The 14872-nt window shown below is 36.4% G+C and overlaps 2 protein-coding genes across 2 annotated transcripts; both read right to left on the reverse strand.

Moving 5' to 3' along the window:
• Positions 1 to 5649: 5649 nt before the first annotated feature.
• LOC130459390 (extensin-3-like) lies at positions 5650 to 9311 on the reverse strand. The gene is made up of 2 exons (XM_056826736.1): positions 9173 to 9311; positions 5650 to 7614 (listed from the first exon to the last, which is right to left on the reverse strand). The coding sequence occupies exons 1-2, from the start codon at positions 9273 to 9275 to the stop codon at positions 5945 to 5947; spliced, it is 1773 nt and encodes a 590-aa protein (XP_056682714.1). The 5' UTR covers positions 9276 to 9311; the 3' UTR covers positions 5650 to 5944.
• A 3728-nt stretch (positions 9312 to 13039) lies between these two features.
• On the reverse strand, positions 13040 to 14782 carry LOC110791277 (uncharacterized). The gene is made up of 2 exons (XM_021996032.2): positions 14242 to 14782; positions 13040 to 14110 (listed from the first exon to the last, which is right to left on the reverse strand). The coding sequence occupies exons 1-2, from the start codon at positions 14423 to 14425 to the stop codon at positions 13554 to 13556; spliced, it is 741 nt and encodes a 246-aa protein (XP_021851724.1). The 5' UTR covers positions 14426 to 14782; the 3' UTR covers positions 13040 to 13553.
• Positions 14783 to 14872: the final 90 nt, after the last annotated feature.

Here is a 14872-nt window from a genome sequence, read left to right on the forward strand (position 1 = left end):
GCCTTTTGCTAATAGTCTAGAAACTATTCTTGGTTGATAGGCACGTCTAAGAACTTATTAGGTAAACCTATCGATTTTGCCACGAGGACTCCTTACTTATATCGTTAAGTTTCACTAAAACTAACATGTACTCACAATTATTTGTGTACCTTACCCCTTTAATATCTATAAGTAACACCTCGCTATGGCGGAAAACTATTACTAAGATCGATGAAGAAAGGATATCCAAGTAAGTGTTATTTTGGCATGGCACCTTTTAACTCAATTTTTAAGTTTGGAACTTAAGGCTCTTACTATGTTGGTTAGATTTTAAGTGAACTAAAATCCTTAATCATGCAACATAATCAAGCTTTGATCTCATGCATATTTAAGACATATTTAAAAGCAATAAATAACTTAAAACATGCATAAGATAAATGTGATCTAGTATGGCCCGACTTCATCTTGAAGCTTCAACTTCAAAGTCCGTCTTGAAAATCTCCGTGGGAGGCGCCATTTTCTTCAAATAGGATAATCTATAATTAAACTAATTACAACTATTTGATGGTACGCAGACCATATTTGAATTGAAAAACAATTTTGGTACTTTAGACCAATTACATTCAAATTAATGGTACGCAGACCATATTTTCTATCCTATTTGGGCCATACTAGTCACTTCATAACCTGCAAAACAGTACATATACAATATATACCATTCACCCATTCATTATCATGAATGGCCCACATAGCTGGTTAGTAAAACATGTTATGCATCACATAAATATTTGCAGCAATTAATCAAGGGCACCAATAATCTACCAATTATTCAGTCCTTATTAATTCTAGTCAAGTTGTTTAACCTTAAAGGATTTGTAGACCTAATCAAGAGTTTATGACTAAAAATGCTTCCACTAAAACCAATAAATTCATATGCTTTACTAATTTTAAACATAAAAATGTATTTCTAGTCTAACCGGAAACATACAAATTTAATTAAAATTTAAAGCTCATATAAATTTATAATTGAATCCGCTTATTTAATTTATTTTCAGTTGAATTTAAATTAATTCAAGATTTTTAATTTTAGTAAAATAATTAGAATAAATAAAATTTATCATAATTATAATATTCAAAATTAAAATCCAAGAAAACAATTTAAATTATTAATTTTAAAATTAATTAAAATTACATGAACTGAAAAATTTCAAATTAAAATTTTAAAACGATTTAATCGTAACATAAGGTACGCACATCACCACGCAACGCACAGCCATAGGCCACACGCACGCAGTCATCGCTGGCCACGTGCGCGCAGCCTCTGTGCTGCATCGCATCTGCTGCTGCTCACCATCGCAAGGCATCATCGAAGCACGCTAGCCACTGCTCAATGCGCGCGCCAGCGCTCGTGCAGGCGCAGCGCTCGTCGCACGCGAGCCAGCGCTCGCTGCGCGCGAGGCTTCGATGCAGGCGTAGCGCTCGTCGCACGCGAGCCAGCGCTCGCTGCGCGCGAGGCAGTGCGCGTTGCACGCGACTGCTCGCTGCCTTGCTCCTCGCCCATCGCACATAGCACACGACACAAGGCAGGGCTACTGCCTTGTGCTCGCGCACCATTGCCTTGCTCGCTGCATTCGTACCGCATGGGCGACGAGCTCCCTTGCTCGTCGTCGCATGCCCGCACTATACAACACCCCTTAAGGGTAACACGTAGCGTCCATTGCTTTGTGCGTGCAAGTTTTATGAGCGAATTGCATAAAAATTAAAACTTTTATTTTCAAAATTAATGACAAATTAATAAATCATATTAATTTCATAATTTTAGGGCGACAAATCGAAAATTTATTAATTAATTAATTTCCGATTAACATGGATTCAAGTCTAGGTCATAAAAATTTAAAATTTAACATAAATTAACAATTTTTATGGTGGTTTTTAATCATAGGTATCTAATTAAATTATTAATTAATTATGAAAATCAAATCAATTCTAAATTATTCGAATTTTCAACAAATTAATCATAATTACAAATTAGATTGCATAATTAACAAGGCTAGGCATTCAAACTTGTTAAACATATACAGTAGGTCAATCAAAAATTCAAGATTTATCAACAAGAATCGCAAATATTTAATTTAACATCTTAAATTTACAAACTTTTGCGTTCGAAAAACCAAAACCTCCGAAAAGTCATAGTTAGGCTTCGAATTTCGGAATTCTGGGTTTCGGCGAAAAATACCAATTTTGTCAAAATTTTAGAATGCTTTTTACATGCGGAATTGACACAAAAATCACTCGATTTGGTTGAGTAACGAACATTCTGCCGAAAAACTGCGTACATATAATTAAATAAACGCAATTTGCAATTAATTAACAATTACGAAAATTAATCACCCCTTTTAATTCTTTGCAAATTTGTATAATTTAACCATGTTCATGCAATTTAGATTATGAAAATAATAAGAGGCTCGTGATACCACTGTTAGGTTATGATACATATGACAAAACATAAATCATGCGGAAAAACCTTAATGCCAGGAAACATATTATTTACACATAATCATTTAGCATAATTTAGGAGCATACACTTTGTAGCGTGCCCTCCCTAGCTGCGCGCGAACCGAACAAGAACAAGTCTTTGGGACTCCAAATGTCGTCCCTCCGTAGGTAGTCCACAGTACGTCCGGATCCGCCTCAAGTTAGACCAACTAGCATCGCCCTTAAGGTTACTAGGAATTTCGGCTATTGTGTTTGCAAGTGTATGGCTGATTTTTCTTTCAAAAACTTACCCTTTGAATACTTCAATTGTGTCTATAAATTATGACCCTAGGCTCTTATTTATAGAGGTATGGAAAGGGAATTGGAATCCTATTAGGATATGAATTTATTAAACTTAGAATCCTATAAGAACTCTAATTAATTAATTTATCCTTTTAGGAATAGGAATTTAATCATATACCAAATCCTAATAACTTTAGGAATCGTGCATGAACACAAACACACACACGCACGGCAGCAACGAGGGCCGCCCATGCGCGTGCGTGCGAGCAGCAGCCCACGCCACGAGGCCCACACAGCCGTGGCCTTGGCGCGCGCTGGGCTTGCCTTGCGGTGGGCCTGGGCGCTGCCTTGGCTGGGCGTGTGGCGCGCGTTTGGCTTGCTGGGCGATGGCCCGACTTCGTGCTGGGCCTTCGTCTGGCAGGCCTCGTCCGATGCTTATTCGTACGATACGCTTCCGATTAAATTCCCGGTTCCGGAATTCATTTCCGATACGAACAATATTAATATTTCCGATTCCGGAATTAATTTCCGTTTCGAACAAATATTTAATATTTCCGTTTCCGGAATTATTTTCCGATTCCGATAATATTTCCGATTCTGACAATATTTCCGTTTCCGGCAATATTTCCGATTCCGGCAATATTTCCATTTCCGATAATATTTTCCGATACGTACCATGTTTCCGTTTCCGGCAACATCTACGACTTGGATAATATTTATATTTCCGATATGATCCATATTTCCTTTTCCGGCAATATCATCGTTTCCGGAGTATTCACTTGCTTGTGACGATCTCAGCTCCCACTGAAACCAAGATCCGTCGATTCCGAATATCCATAGATGGAGTATTTAATGTTATTAAATACTTGATCCGTTTACGTACTATTTGTGTGACCCTATGGGTTCAATCAAGAGTAAGCTGTGGATTAATATCATTAATTCCACTTGAACTGAAGCGGCCTCTAGCTAGGCATTCAGCTCACTTGATCTCACTGAATTATTAACTTGTCAATTAATACTGAACCGCATTTATTAGACTTAACATTGAATGCATACTTGGACCAAGGGCACTATTTCCTTCAAGCGCCACCTAGGATTACTAATGGTTTCTGCCAATAAGAAATAAGATTTCTAATTTATTTTTGAATTAAAAAAATCGCTTGCCACGTAGATAATAATTAGGTACCACGTAGATATTTTAATTAATTAATTACTAATATATACAACTCCATCTAAAATCAAACACTCTAATATTATTAAAAAATAAATCTAAAATAAAATTCATCCAAAATCAAATACTAATCTAAAAAAAAAAATTCAATTTAAAATCAAACATTTGTCCAATAGTAGAGCGCCACGTGGGAAATCTAATGGTTTCGGCCAATGAAAAATAAGATTTCAAAATTAATTTTGAATTAAAAAAGTCGAGTTCCACGTAGATAAATAATTAAGTGCCACGTAAAAAAATTTATTAATTATTTATTTATATTACGCATATACAATTTCATCCAAAAACAAACACTCTCATAATTAAAAAAAAATCTAAAATAAAATTCAATGAAAAATCAAAAACTAATCTAATCTAATATTATATATATAAAGGAGGCATATTTGCTGAATTATTAGATTGTCACGTAGGAATACTAATATTTTCGGCCAATGAAAAATAAGATTTCTAATTTATTTTTGAATTAAAAAAAATCAATTGCCACGTAGATAATTAATTAGGTGCCACATAGATATTTTAATTACTTAATTACTAATATACAACTCCATCTAAAATCAAACACTCTAATAATTAAAAAATAAATCTAAAATAAAATTCTTCCAAAATCAAACACTAATCTAAAATAAAATAAATAAGATTAAATTTAAAATCAAACATTAATCCAATATTAGAGCGCCACGTAGGAAATCTAATGGTTTCTGCCAATAAAAAGTAAGATTTCAAAATTAATTTTGAATTGAAAAAAAGTAGAGTGCCACGTAGATAAATAATTAATGTCACGTTGATATTTTTATTAATTAATTTTTAATATTACACATATACAATTTCATCCAAAAACAAACACTCTAATAATTATAAAAAAATCTAAAATGAAATTCAATGCAAAATCAAAAACTAATCTAATATGATATATAAAATGGTATATACATAGGATTTTTATTTAAACATAACAATTTAATAGAATCCGTGCATCGCACGGGATAAAATCTAGTAAATAAATAAAATAAAAAGATAAATGCTTCCTGATTTTGCGCCTAACTAATCATATCCAAACAATTTCATTCTCGCTATTTTCACCTAATATGCATCTATGATAATCAAATTTACCTCTCATTCTCCCAATCAATTAATTATCTCCTAAATATTCTAATTGAAATTTCCCAGTTCATCCTAATGCAATCTCAATTATCAACACATTAATTTATTTATTTTTCAAGCCTATTGGACTATGACCACACATTGATCCTTTTTTATTATTAAGTCCCTCCGGAAAAATATGAGCGTGAAATACAAGTACGGAGTTAAAACGTTATTTTTCTTTTGTTCACAAGGATATACGTAGTATGAATACGGAGTAGTAAATTAAAGTCACCAGGCCATCCAATTAGAAAACAAACTAGATCGAAATTAAACTCAACAATCTAAAGAAACAAATAATTGATTAACAAATCAAAATCAAATTGATTTATCACTGAGATCTTGACCTAATGATTAAGAATTATGATTGAGGGTCTGCATATAATAAGTTTCAGGTTTGAATCCCCACACCCCATTTATAATTTATATTGTCCTTGTGTCTCATTTGTACACATAAAAAAGCAAATTAAATTTACTCAAACCATGTTACTAATGAACAAAACAGAAAAGATCAAAACTGATTGTTCTTCCTTAAAACATTTATGCTTCATATATTATTTTACTTTTTACTACTGCGTAGTACAAAGTATATGCTACAAGATGCAACAAAATAAAGAAAATCATACTAGTACAGACGACTACACTTGTTCCACTAGCTAGAATTATTATACATTCGATCTTTTTGTTTTATTGTTATGTACTTAATTTTGCTTAGGATACATCTGGAATAGTACTAGTACGTAACACCACTAGCAATGCTGGATTTCTGGACATATATTATTCTGGCTTTGGGACGCACTAGCGTTAAACATTTTCCGATTCTTATGCATTTTCCTCTACCTCGCCAACATTTTTAGATGGAGGATGAGGTCTATTATATCCACCACGACCATTCAGGCTAACATCTCCACCATACCCAACACCTTCATAGAAGTTTGTGGTGCTTTCTTCGACGGGAGGATGAGGTTTGTTATATCCTCCACGCCCATCAAGGCTAACATGGCTTTCTTTCATGGGTGGACGGGGCTTGTTATATCCTCCTCGTCCATCAAGACCCACTGCGCTATCCTGAACAGGTGGACGAGGCTTGTTGTATCCTCCCCGTCCATCAAGACCCACCGCGCTTTCTTGTACAGGTGGACGAGGCTTGTTGTATCCTCCATGTCCATCAAGACCCACCGCGCTTTCTTGAACAGGTGGACGAGGCTTGTTGTATCCTCCCCGTCCATCAAGACCCACCGCGCTTTCTTGTACAGGTGGACGATGCTTGTTGTATCCTCCATGTCCATCAAGATCCACCGCGCTTTCTTGAACAGGTGGACGAGGCTTGTTGTATCCTCCCCGACCATCAAGACCCACCGCGCTTTCTTGTACATGTGGACGAGGCTTGTTGTATCCTCCCCGTCCATCAAGACCCACCGCGCTTTCTTGTACAGGTGGACGAGGCTTGTTGTATCCTCCCCGTCCATCAAGAACCACCGCGCTTTCTTGTACAGGTGGACGAGGCTTGTTGTATCCTCCCCGTCCATCAAGACCCACCGTGCTTTCTTGAACAGGAGGACGAGGCTTGTTGTATCCTCCCCATCCATCAAGACCCACCGCGCTTTCTTGTATAGGTGGACGAGGCTTGTTGTATCCTCCCCTTCCATCAAGACCCACCGCGCTTTCTTGAACAGGTGGACGAGGCTTGTTGTATCCTCCCCGTCCATCAAGACCCACCGCGCTTTCTTGTACAGGTGGACGAGGCTTGTTGTATCCTCCCCGACCATCAAGACCCACCACGTTTTCTTGTACAGGTGGACGAGGCTTGTTGTATCCTCCTCGACCATCTAAATTCAAGGCGCTTTCTTGAACAGGTGGACGGGGCTTGTTGTATCCTCCCCGTCCATCAAGTACCACCGCGCTTTCTTGAACAGGTGGATGGGGCTTGTTATATCCACCACGACCATTCAGGCTAACATCTCCACCATACCAAACACTTTCATAGAAGTTTGTGGTTCTTTCTTCTACGGGAGGATGAGGTTTATTATATCCTCCACGCCCATCAAGGCTAACATGGCTTTCTTCCACGGGTGGACGGGGCTTGTTGTATCCTCCTCGTCCATCTAAACCAACCGAGCTTTCTTGAACAGGTGGACGAGGCTTGTTGTATCCTCCCCGTCCATCAAGATTCACCGAGCTTTCTTGAATAGGTGGACGGGGCTTGTTGTATCCTCCCCGTCCATCAAGACCCACCGCGTTTTCTTGAACAGGTGGACGAGGCTTGTTGTATCCTCCCCGTCCATCAAGACCCACCGCACTTTCTTGAACAGGTGGACGAGGCGTGTTGTATCCTCCCCGTCCATCAAGACCCACCGCACTTTCTTGAACAGGTGGACGAGGCGTGTTGTATCCTCCCCGTCCATCAAGACCCACCGCACTTTCTTGAACAGGTGGACGAGGCTTATTGTATCCACCACGTCCATTGAGGCCAACAACATTTTCTGCTACCTCTACAAAAGAAACCCAAGAAAATATTAACACAATTGTATAATTAAGGTAATTGATGCATAGAAATACAACGTAAAATAAGTGTACATATATAAGGCTATGTTCAGTTCGACTTATTTTGACTTATTTCAGACAAAATAAGTTCAGATAATATAAGTTTAGCAAAAATAAGTTAGACATTTTCAAATACAAATAAGTTTATTTTAGACAAAATAAGTTTTATTCAGATGAAATGAGTTCAAATAAGTTTAGTCACTACAAGAAATTGTACTATTAACGACGGAAAATCCCGTCGCGAAAGGCCAATAATCGTTGTTTAACGATGGGATTTCCCGTCGCGAATCCGTCATAAAAGGGGGCCGTCGTTAATAGAAATCCCGTCGTAAATTCGTCGTAAACCCGTCGTAAAAGACATTTGCGACGGTTTTTCCCGTCATTGTTTGGTTGTTAGTCCCGTCGCAAAAGGCTTTTGCGACGGGATTTTTCACCCGTCGTAATTAGGTTGTCGTTAAAGATACAAATTGTTGTAGTGAGTTAAGTTCAGATAAGTTCAGTTAAATTCAGATAAGTATATATATATATATATATATATATATGTATATATATATATATATATATATATATATATATATATATAAAATATAAATTCAGTCAAAATAAGCTCAATAAAACGGAACATAAGTGCACATATAATTTATCGTAGATTTTTTGTTTTTTGTAATCTTGTTATATATTTTGCAATTTTGAGTTTGAATTTTATCTAAAACACTATTTCTTTTCAAATTTACTTCTTACTACGTGTATGTTTATTCATTTAGTATACAAATTAAAAATTTTAAATTAAAGTTAGTTCTACCTAGTACCTCTAAACAATTGCCCAGGTTTTCCTTTTTTAACAAACCGAACAATAAAAGAATTCCACATACGGAGTACTACGTAATTTTTTTGGTTTGTCTACTTGTTAGTTTGTCTCTCACAAACGTTACCTTTGTGATTTTAATAACACGTTATTAACCCTCCTTTGACATGAAAGTTAAAAAAATTGGGAAGAATAAAATAAGAGACGGTAATATAATTATTTAATTATGATATGTTACATATACATGTACGTAGGATTAGTGCGACGGTAGTATAATTGCATAATTATGACACGCTGCTAATTACTTCATTCGCCTCTTAATATTCGCAGCGTTTTGACTGGACACGCTTGTCATGCACAATTTTGGCCACCAATATCTTTAATTACATATTATAAAAACTTATAAAAATATTAATATTTTGAAAATATATATTAAGATGAAGCTAACAATATATTATATACTAACATCTGTTTTCATATACTAGAAATAAAATAGGGTCAAAGTAATTATGTAAATAGTGCAAAAAGTCAAAATGGTGCGAGTATTAAGGGAAAGAGGGAGTATTCAATGATGATATGCTACATATACACGTACTACGTAGTAGAGCAAAGGTAATATAAATATATACTCCATTGTATAATTATGATACGTGACATATACATGTACGTAGAAGTAGAGCATAATAAGATAAGAAAATTACGTGTTTCTTGAGCTGATACGTCGCGAGCCGAGACAAGAGAAGTAACAAGAACAAAAGTTGCAAAGAGTTGGGAAAACAAGGGGAAAGGCTTAGTGTATGCCATTTGATGATTATGTGAGTAGCTTTAATTGAATCGTGCAAATTCCATAGAGTCAAAGATCATTTATTTATAGGCCAAATGTTAGAAAGAAAATAAAAGGAAAAAATTATTCACTGCTAGTAGTATAAGATAAGGTTTTTGTTCTCCCTAAATTAAAATAAAGATAGTAAAATTTGACGGCTAAGTTGTCCAAATTTAAAGATCTGCCTCGAGCAACCCTTGTTTTGTTCTTGCACCGATTGTTGATAATCTGATTATTTGTGTTTGTGTCATCCTCTGCGCGCAGGTCAATATCACGGCTAATTAGTCAAAATTTCACAACTTTTCTCTCCAACATAAATTGTTTGACACACACTCCCTTTGTACACTTTCAAGTCTATGTACAGTCATGTATAGGGATGAGCAAAAAGTCAGGATACCCTGAATCGGAACTGGGATTTGTTAAGAACCTGCGGTTCCGGAACCGGAACCTGTTGTGTAGGTTCCGGTTCCGGATAACAAATTTGGGAACCTGTTGCAACATGTTCCGGTTCCGGATAACAAATTTTTAGAGCAGGGTATCCTGTACACACTAATTTTAACGTGGAGTACCCAAAATAAGGAACTGGGCCATATGGCCATATGAAAATGATTCATATGCCCAAAATATAAACAATCCAAGCTAATTTTTGGAAAATATAAATATAGAATTGCAACTTAAGCCCAAACTATAAAAAAAATCAAAGCCCAAACCATAAAGTAGATAGTTTTTCAATAAAATATAAATATTTTACTTAAATTTTCAAAATTACAGGGTACCTTAAATCGGAACCTGTTGCAACAGGTTCCGGTTCTCATTTTCAAAAACCTATTGCAACAGGTTCCGGTCCTCATTTTAAGGAACCTGTTGCAACACGTTCTGGTTCCGATTCCTAAAATTTCAACAGGGTACTCTGTTGTGCTCATCTCTAGTCATGTATTACGATTTTCCATAATGATATAGAACATCATATGTAGTATCTATACCGATCTGCGCATATTGGGTAGACTGACCTACACTAAAATTTTGGGATTCAAATGCCGCTCGTCTGTCACCCTCCAACGTTCAAACTACAAAGTAGTACAAGTGGGAGTAGTAGTAGTAGTAGACTAGTAGTAGTACAAACCTATAGCTATTAGCTACCAAGACCTGCTACAACAAAGCTTTGGTTATTGGACGGGTTGAATCAGGGTCGACGTGGGTCAAGTCAATTGATCATAAAGGGGTCGCTTTGAAGTGGGTTGTTATTGGGCAGATCGAGCTGGTCGCGAAGTAACTATAGACCGATAAACGAGAAAGGAGAGAGAAAAATGTGAACAAAGGTGAATACAAACCTATACATATTCGACGTATATATTTTTTAACATACTCCGTAACTATTTTAAATCCAAATTATTAGGTTATTACTTCGATCTTATATTGACCTTGTCCAATAACTTGTCTAATATTATTATTTTTTTTAACTTGAACCTAACCCTATTATACAACTCGCTGTGGGTATTGCACTTAAGTACTCAAGGTTGGGGAGGTAAACATGATTAATGCACTAGACTATAATAATTTTATCCCCATATATCAACTTAGAGCAACCTTAATATCATTGGTAGGCAGACACGTGGGGTGGGTATGTTGAGTCACCCCCAAAAACATGTTGTTAGTCAACAATTGAATTCGTGCCTAAGGCTCTATTTGGTTTAACTGTATATGACTGAGATTAATTTATTTAAACTTATAAAAAATTATCGAAACTTAATTGAAATTATTTTTGTTGAAAAAAACTTATTAGTGTGTGTAAATGTCTAAAATACTTACTTTTTTAAGTGATTTAACTAAACTTATTTTTCTAAAATAAGTTGAAATAAATAGACTTTAAAGCTGTCAAATCAGTTTTGTAATTGGTTAAGAATTGAGATTTTATCGGTTTTGTGATAGTCATGGGGTATGATATCTTGGTGGTTGAGTGGTGTCAATGCAAGAGGAAAAAGATGGAGGGTGCGGAAGATGGGTGGTTTGGTGACTAAGATACATGGTGGGTCAAGCGGTGGTGGGATAGTGTAAGATGGTCAAGGCGTTGGTCAACGCTGGTGAAAGTGGTTTTGGAGTAGAGGAGATAAGGAAAACTACATGAAGCCTTAAAGTAATCTATATTTATACTATATTTAATAACAGACACATTTGCAAGAAATGTGGAGTGTCATGTGTCCCTCCTAAAAAAAAAAAATTCATGGTTTTTCCTTCTCCACTTTCATGCCCCTTCACCATCAAAAATATTCATGTCCCTTCACCACCAACAAATTTCGTTCCCCGTTCACCTCCAAAAAATTTCATGCCAATTTATCTTTCATATTCTATTAATTTCAAGTAATATACCGATTTAAATTTGTATCTTAATTGTTTTCTTAGTGAATCACGAAATGAAATACATTTACACTATTTTATGAATTGAAAAATTAAAGGAAAATTTGTAATTATTAATCCAATCTTTGTCCGATTTTCTTTAATTAAGCCTACCTATGCGATATTTCTAAATAATCCAACCTTTATGACCCAACTACTATTATTAAGCCTAACAAGTTACTAACCTGCTATAGGCGGTATTCACCCTTACGTGGCATATAACAATTATAATTTTTTAAATATATTTTTCCCCTTATTTTCTTTAATTGCTATTTTAATTTTTGTTCCTCTCTCCTCTGCGATTTTCTGCTTAGTCTCTGCACTCCTCTCCATTATTTCTCTTCTACCTCTTCTCCATCATTGTCGATCCCTCATACGGTCATACCTCTCCATTCGAAGTTCATCAAAAATAATCAGCAATTGCTATGGCTGGGATAAAGCAATTGCCTGTCAGATATGGATCTTCTTCAAATTCAAGGTTTTTTTTTCTTTCTAAATTTTCAACAAGACCACAATAACCAACATCCCACAACATAAAAAAAACTATATTATTGCAACAGATCGGGTTTTTACGAACTGACCATCAAGGAAGCTCAAAATTCAAAATTTACCAAAAAAGGAACAAAAACGCTAAGGTTCGTAAGTTCACCTTCAATTGTACGATTTTGGAGACGAAATTTGAATGCGCGTGGATGAAGTCACCTATTTCCACAAGAAAATCGCTGATGATGTCATGAACCAGTACAATTGTAGTTGAAGCAGCAGTAATAGAGGAGAGAGGAATTGAAACACGGTACAGAGAAGAGAAGGGTTAAGGGTTTTTTGAAAAAAAATGAAATTCTTGTTTAGGTGGCAAGTGATGATGACGTGTCCAATATTTTAGGAGGAAAACCAACTTTAGGTTGTCAACGTTTTTAACGTTGACTTTGTAGCAGGTAACCGGTCATCTAGGCTTAATAATAGTAGTTGGGTCATAAACGTTGGATTATTTAGAAATATCGCAGAGGTAGGCTTAATTAAAGAAAATCAGGCAAAGTTGGATTAATAATTACAAATTTTCCTTGACTTTGTAGCAGGTAACCGGTCATCCAGGCTTAATAATAGTAGTTGGGTCATAAAGGTTGGATTATTTAGAAATATCGCATAGGTAGGCTTAATTAAAGAAAACCGGGCAAAGATTGGATTAATAATTACAAATTTTCCAAAACGGATATTTCATGAGATACCCCCGAGGTTTAAGTTTATTCACCAGGTACCCTCGTTGTTTCAGTAATCCACCAGGTACCCCTCAGGTTTCATTTTCTCGCATGACTTAACCTTGCCGTTAAGTGGCTGTTAGAAACTTTTTTTCACCAGGTACCCTTGTAATTTATTTCACCAGGTACCCCTGAGGTTTCATAGATTTTCACCAGGTACCCTTATGTTTTTATGGTAATTGCACCAGATACCCCAGCTCACCAACGGCTAAAAAAACTAGCCGTTGGTGAGCCTTCTCTATTTAAAGGGGGAGCATCAGCAACTCTTCACTACAACTTTCTGTTCTTCCCATTAACCAACTCATATTTTCCCTATTTCCCAACTCACTTTCAAATGAGCTCATATTCTCAATCTCAATCTTCCTCTACAACGTATGAATCCTCATACGTTGTAGTTCCAAACAAAACATGCAACATATGTGGGAAAAAATTTGCAATAAGAAGTTCTGAAACAATGAAAAATCCTCAAAAACTATATTACAAGTGTGACTTATGTGACAACTTCAAGTGGTGCAAGGGAAGCATTGAGCAACCACTGCCAATGAGAAACAACAAAGGTAGCACAAAGGAAGGAGAAATTGAAGAAAATAGAAGCTTGAATGAAGAAATTCACCAAATGAAGAAGAAACTCGAGCAACAAAAGAAATTAATGCATGGAGCTATAAAAAATGGCATTCTAATGTTTTTTATTCTAGTATCATGTTTACCTCTTTTTCTCAGTTTAGGGGGTCTACCTGATGCTCTCTTCATGGGTGGTGGGAGGATAATAGAAAGGTCAAAAGAAGGCCATTGGGTTGGGTCAGGCATGGGGTGCATGTGCTCTGAGTAAGTTAACTTGTATGCTTGCCCTTTGAAGTAGTGAGACACAAAATCAGTAGCCTCAAGTCTTTGGTGGTAAATAACCCTAAGGCCATGTCTGCAAGGTATGCCAGATATTTGCCATACTCCACAACCACAAGTCCTTGCATCTAACTTAATAGGGTATTTGACAGCCCCCTCTTTCACTTCATATTCCCCTCCCACAGCAGCTGTTACAGAACAAAACCTAGACTGTTGACTCCTCTCTTCTAATACCCCAGCAGCATATTCAGTCAATTGGTTTGGTCCCATTTCTATAGCCTTGCCAAATCTAGACCCAATCTTCTTCATACACCAACTCCCAGCCTCTATTAGATCCAAGCATCCAAGCACAAACAAAATAAAGCAGCAAAACAGAAAATGTATTAATAAAAAGGACAGGGGTGGTGTAAAACATATGCAACCACAGTGTAAAAAGCAGTAAAGATAGAACATTTACCTTCCATCAGAGTGTACACTGGCATGTCTCTAAAAGGCTTGGTACAAGCGTTGAAAGATTCAACAAAATTGGTGGTGTTGTGATCATAAACCACTTGTGGTTCAAACTTGTGCCTTGACCACTGCTTTGGCACTTGGGACAGATAATCAACAACCTTTGGATCAATTTTGGCAATCTTCTCCATTGCCTTGTTGTACACATATGGGTTGTATGCATTTGCAGCAACCCAGAAAGACTTATGGACCTATGGAATGCAGTTCCATACCAGCCAGTTTTTTTTAAAAAAAGTAGCCGTTGGTGAGCAGGGGTATCTGGTGAAATTACCATAAAACATAAGGATACCTGGTGAAAAACTAAGAAACCTCAGGGGTACCTGGTGAAATAAATTACGAGGGTACCTGGTGAAAAAAAGTTTCTAACGGCCACTTAACGGCAGGGTTAAGTCATGCGAGAAAATGAAACCTGAGGGGTACCTGGTGGATTACTGAAACAACGAGGGTACCTGGTGAATAAACTTAAACCTCGGGGGTATCTCATGAAAAACCCGTTTCCAAAATTAAAACTCACTTTTAAAACATAACCAAAGCCGTGCATGGCATGAGATCAATACTAGTTGAATGTTATAGACAGT

This window comes from Spinacia oleracea, chromosome 4 (assembly GCF_020520425.1).
Source record: "Spinacia oleracea cultivar Varoflay chromosome 4, BTI_SOV_V1, whole genome shotgun sequence".
Classification (NCBI taxonomy): Eukaryota; Viridiplantae; Streptophyta; class Magnoliopsida; order Caryophyllales; family Amaranthaceae; genus Spinacia; species Spinacia oleracea.

Coding starts and splice junctions, on each gene's coding strand:
- LOC130459390 (XM_056826736.1), bottom strand. CDS start 9,275: ATGGCATACACTAAGCCTTTCCCCTTGTTTTCCCAACTCTTTGCAACT. Junction 7,615..9,172: donor CGTATCAGCTCAAGAAACAC/GTAATTTTCTTA, acceptor TTTCTTTTGTAG/AGGTAGCAGAAAATGTTGTT.
- LOC110791277 (XM_021996032.2), bottom strand. CDS start 14,425: ATGGAGAAGATTGCCAAAATTGATCCAAAGGTTGTTGATTATCTGTCC. Junction 14,111..14,241: donor AGTGTACACTCTGATGGAAG/GTAAATGTTCTA, acceptor TGGATCTAATAG/AGGCTGGGAGTTGGTGTATG.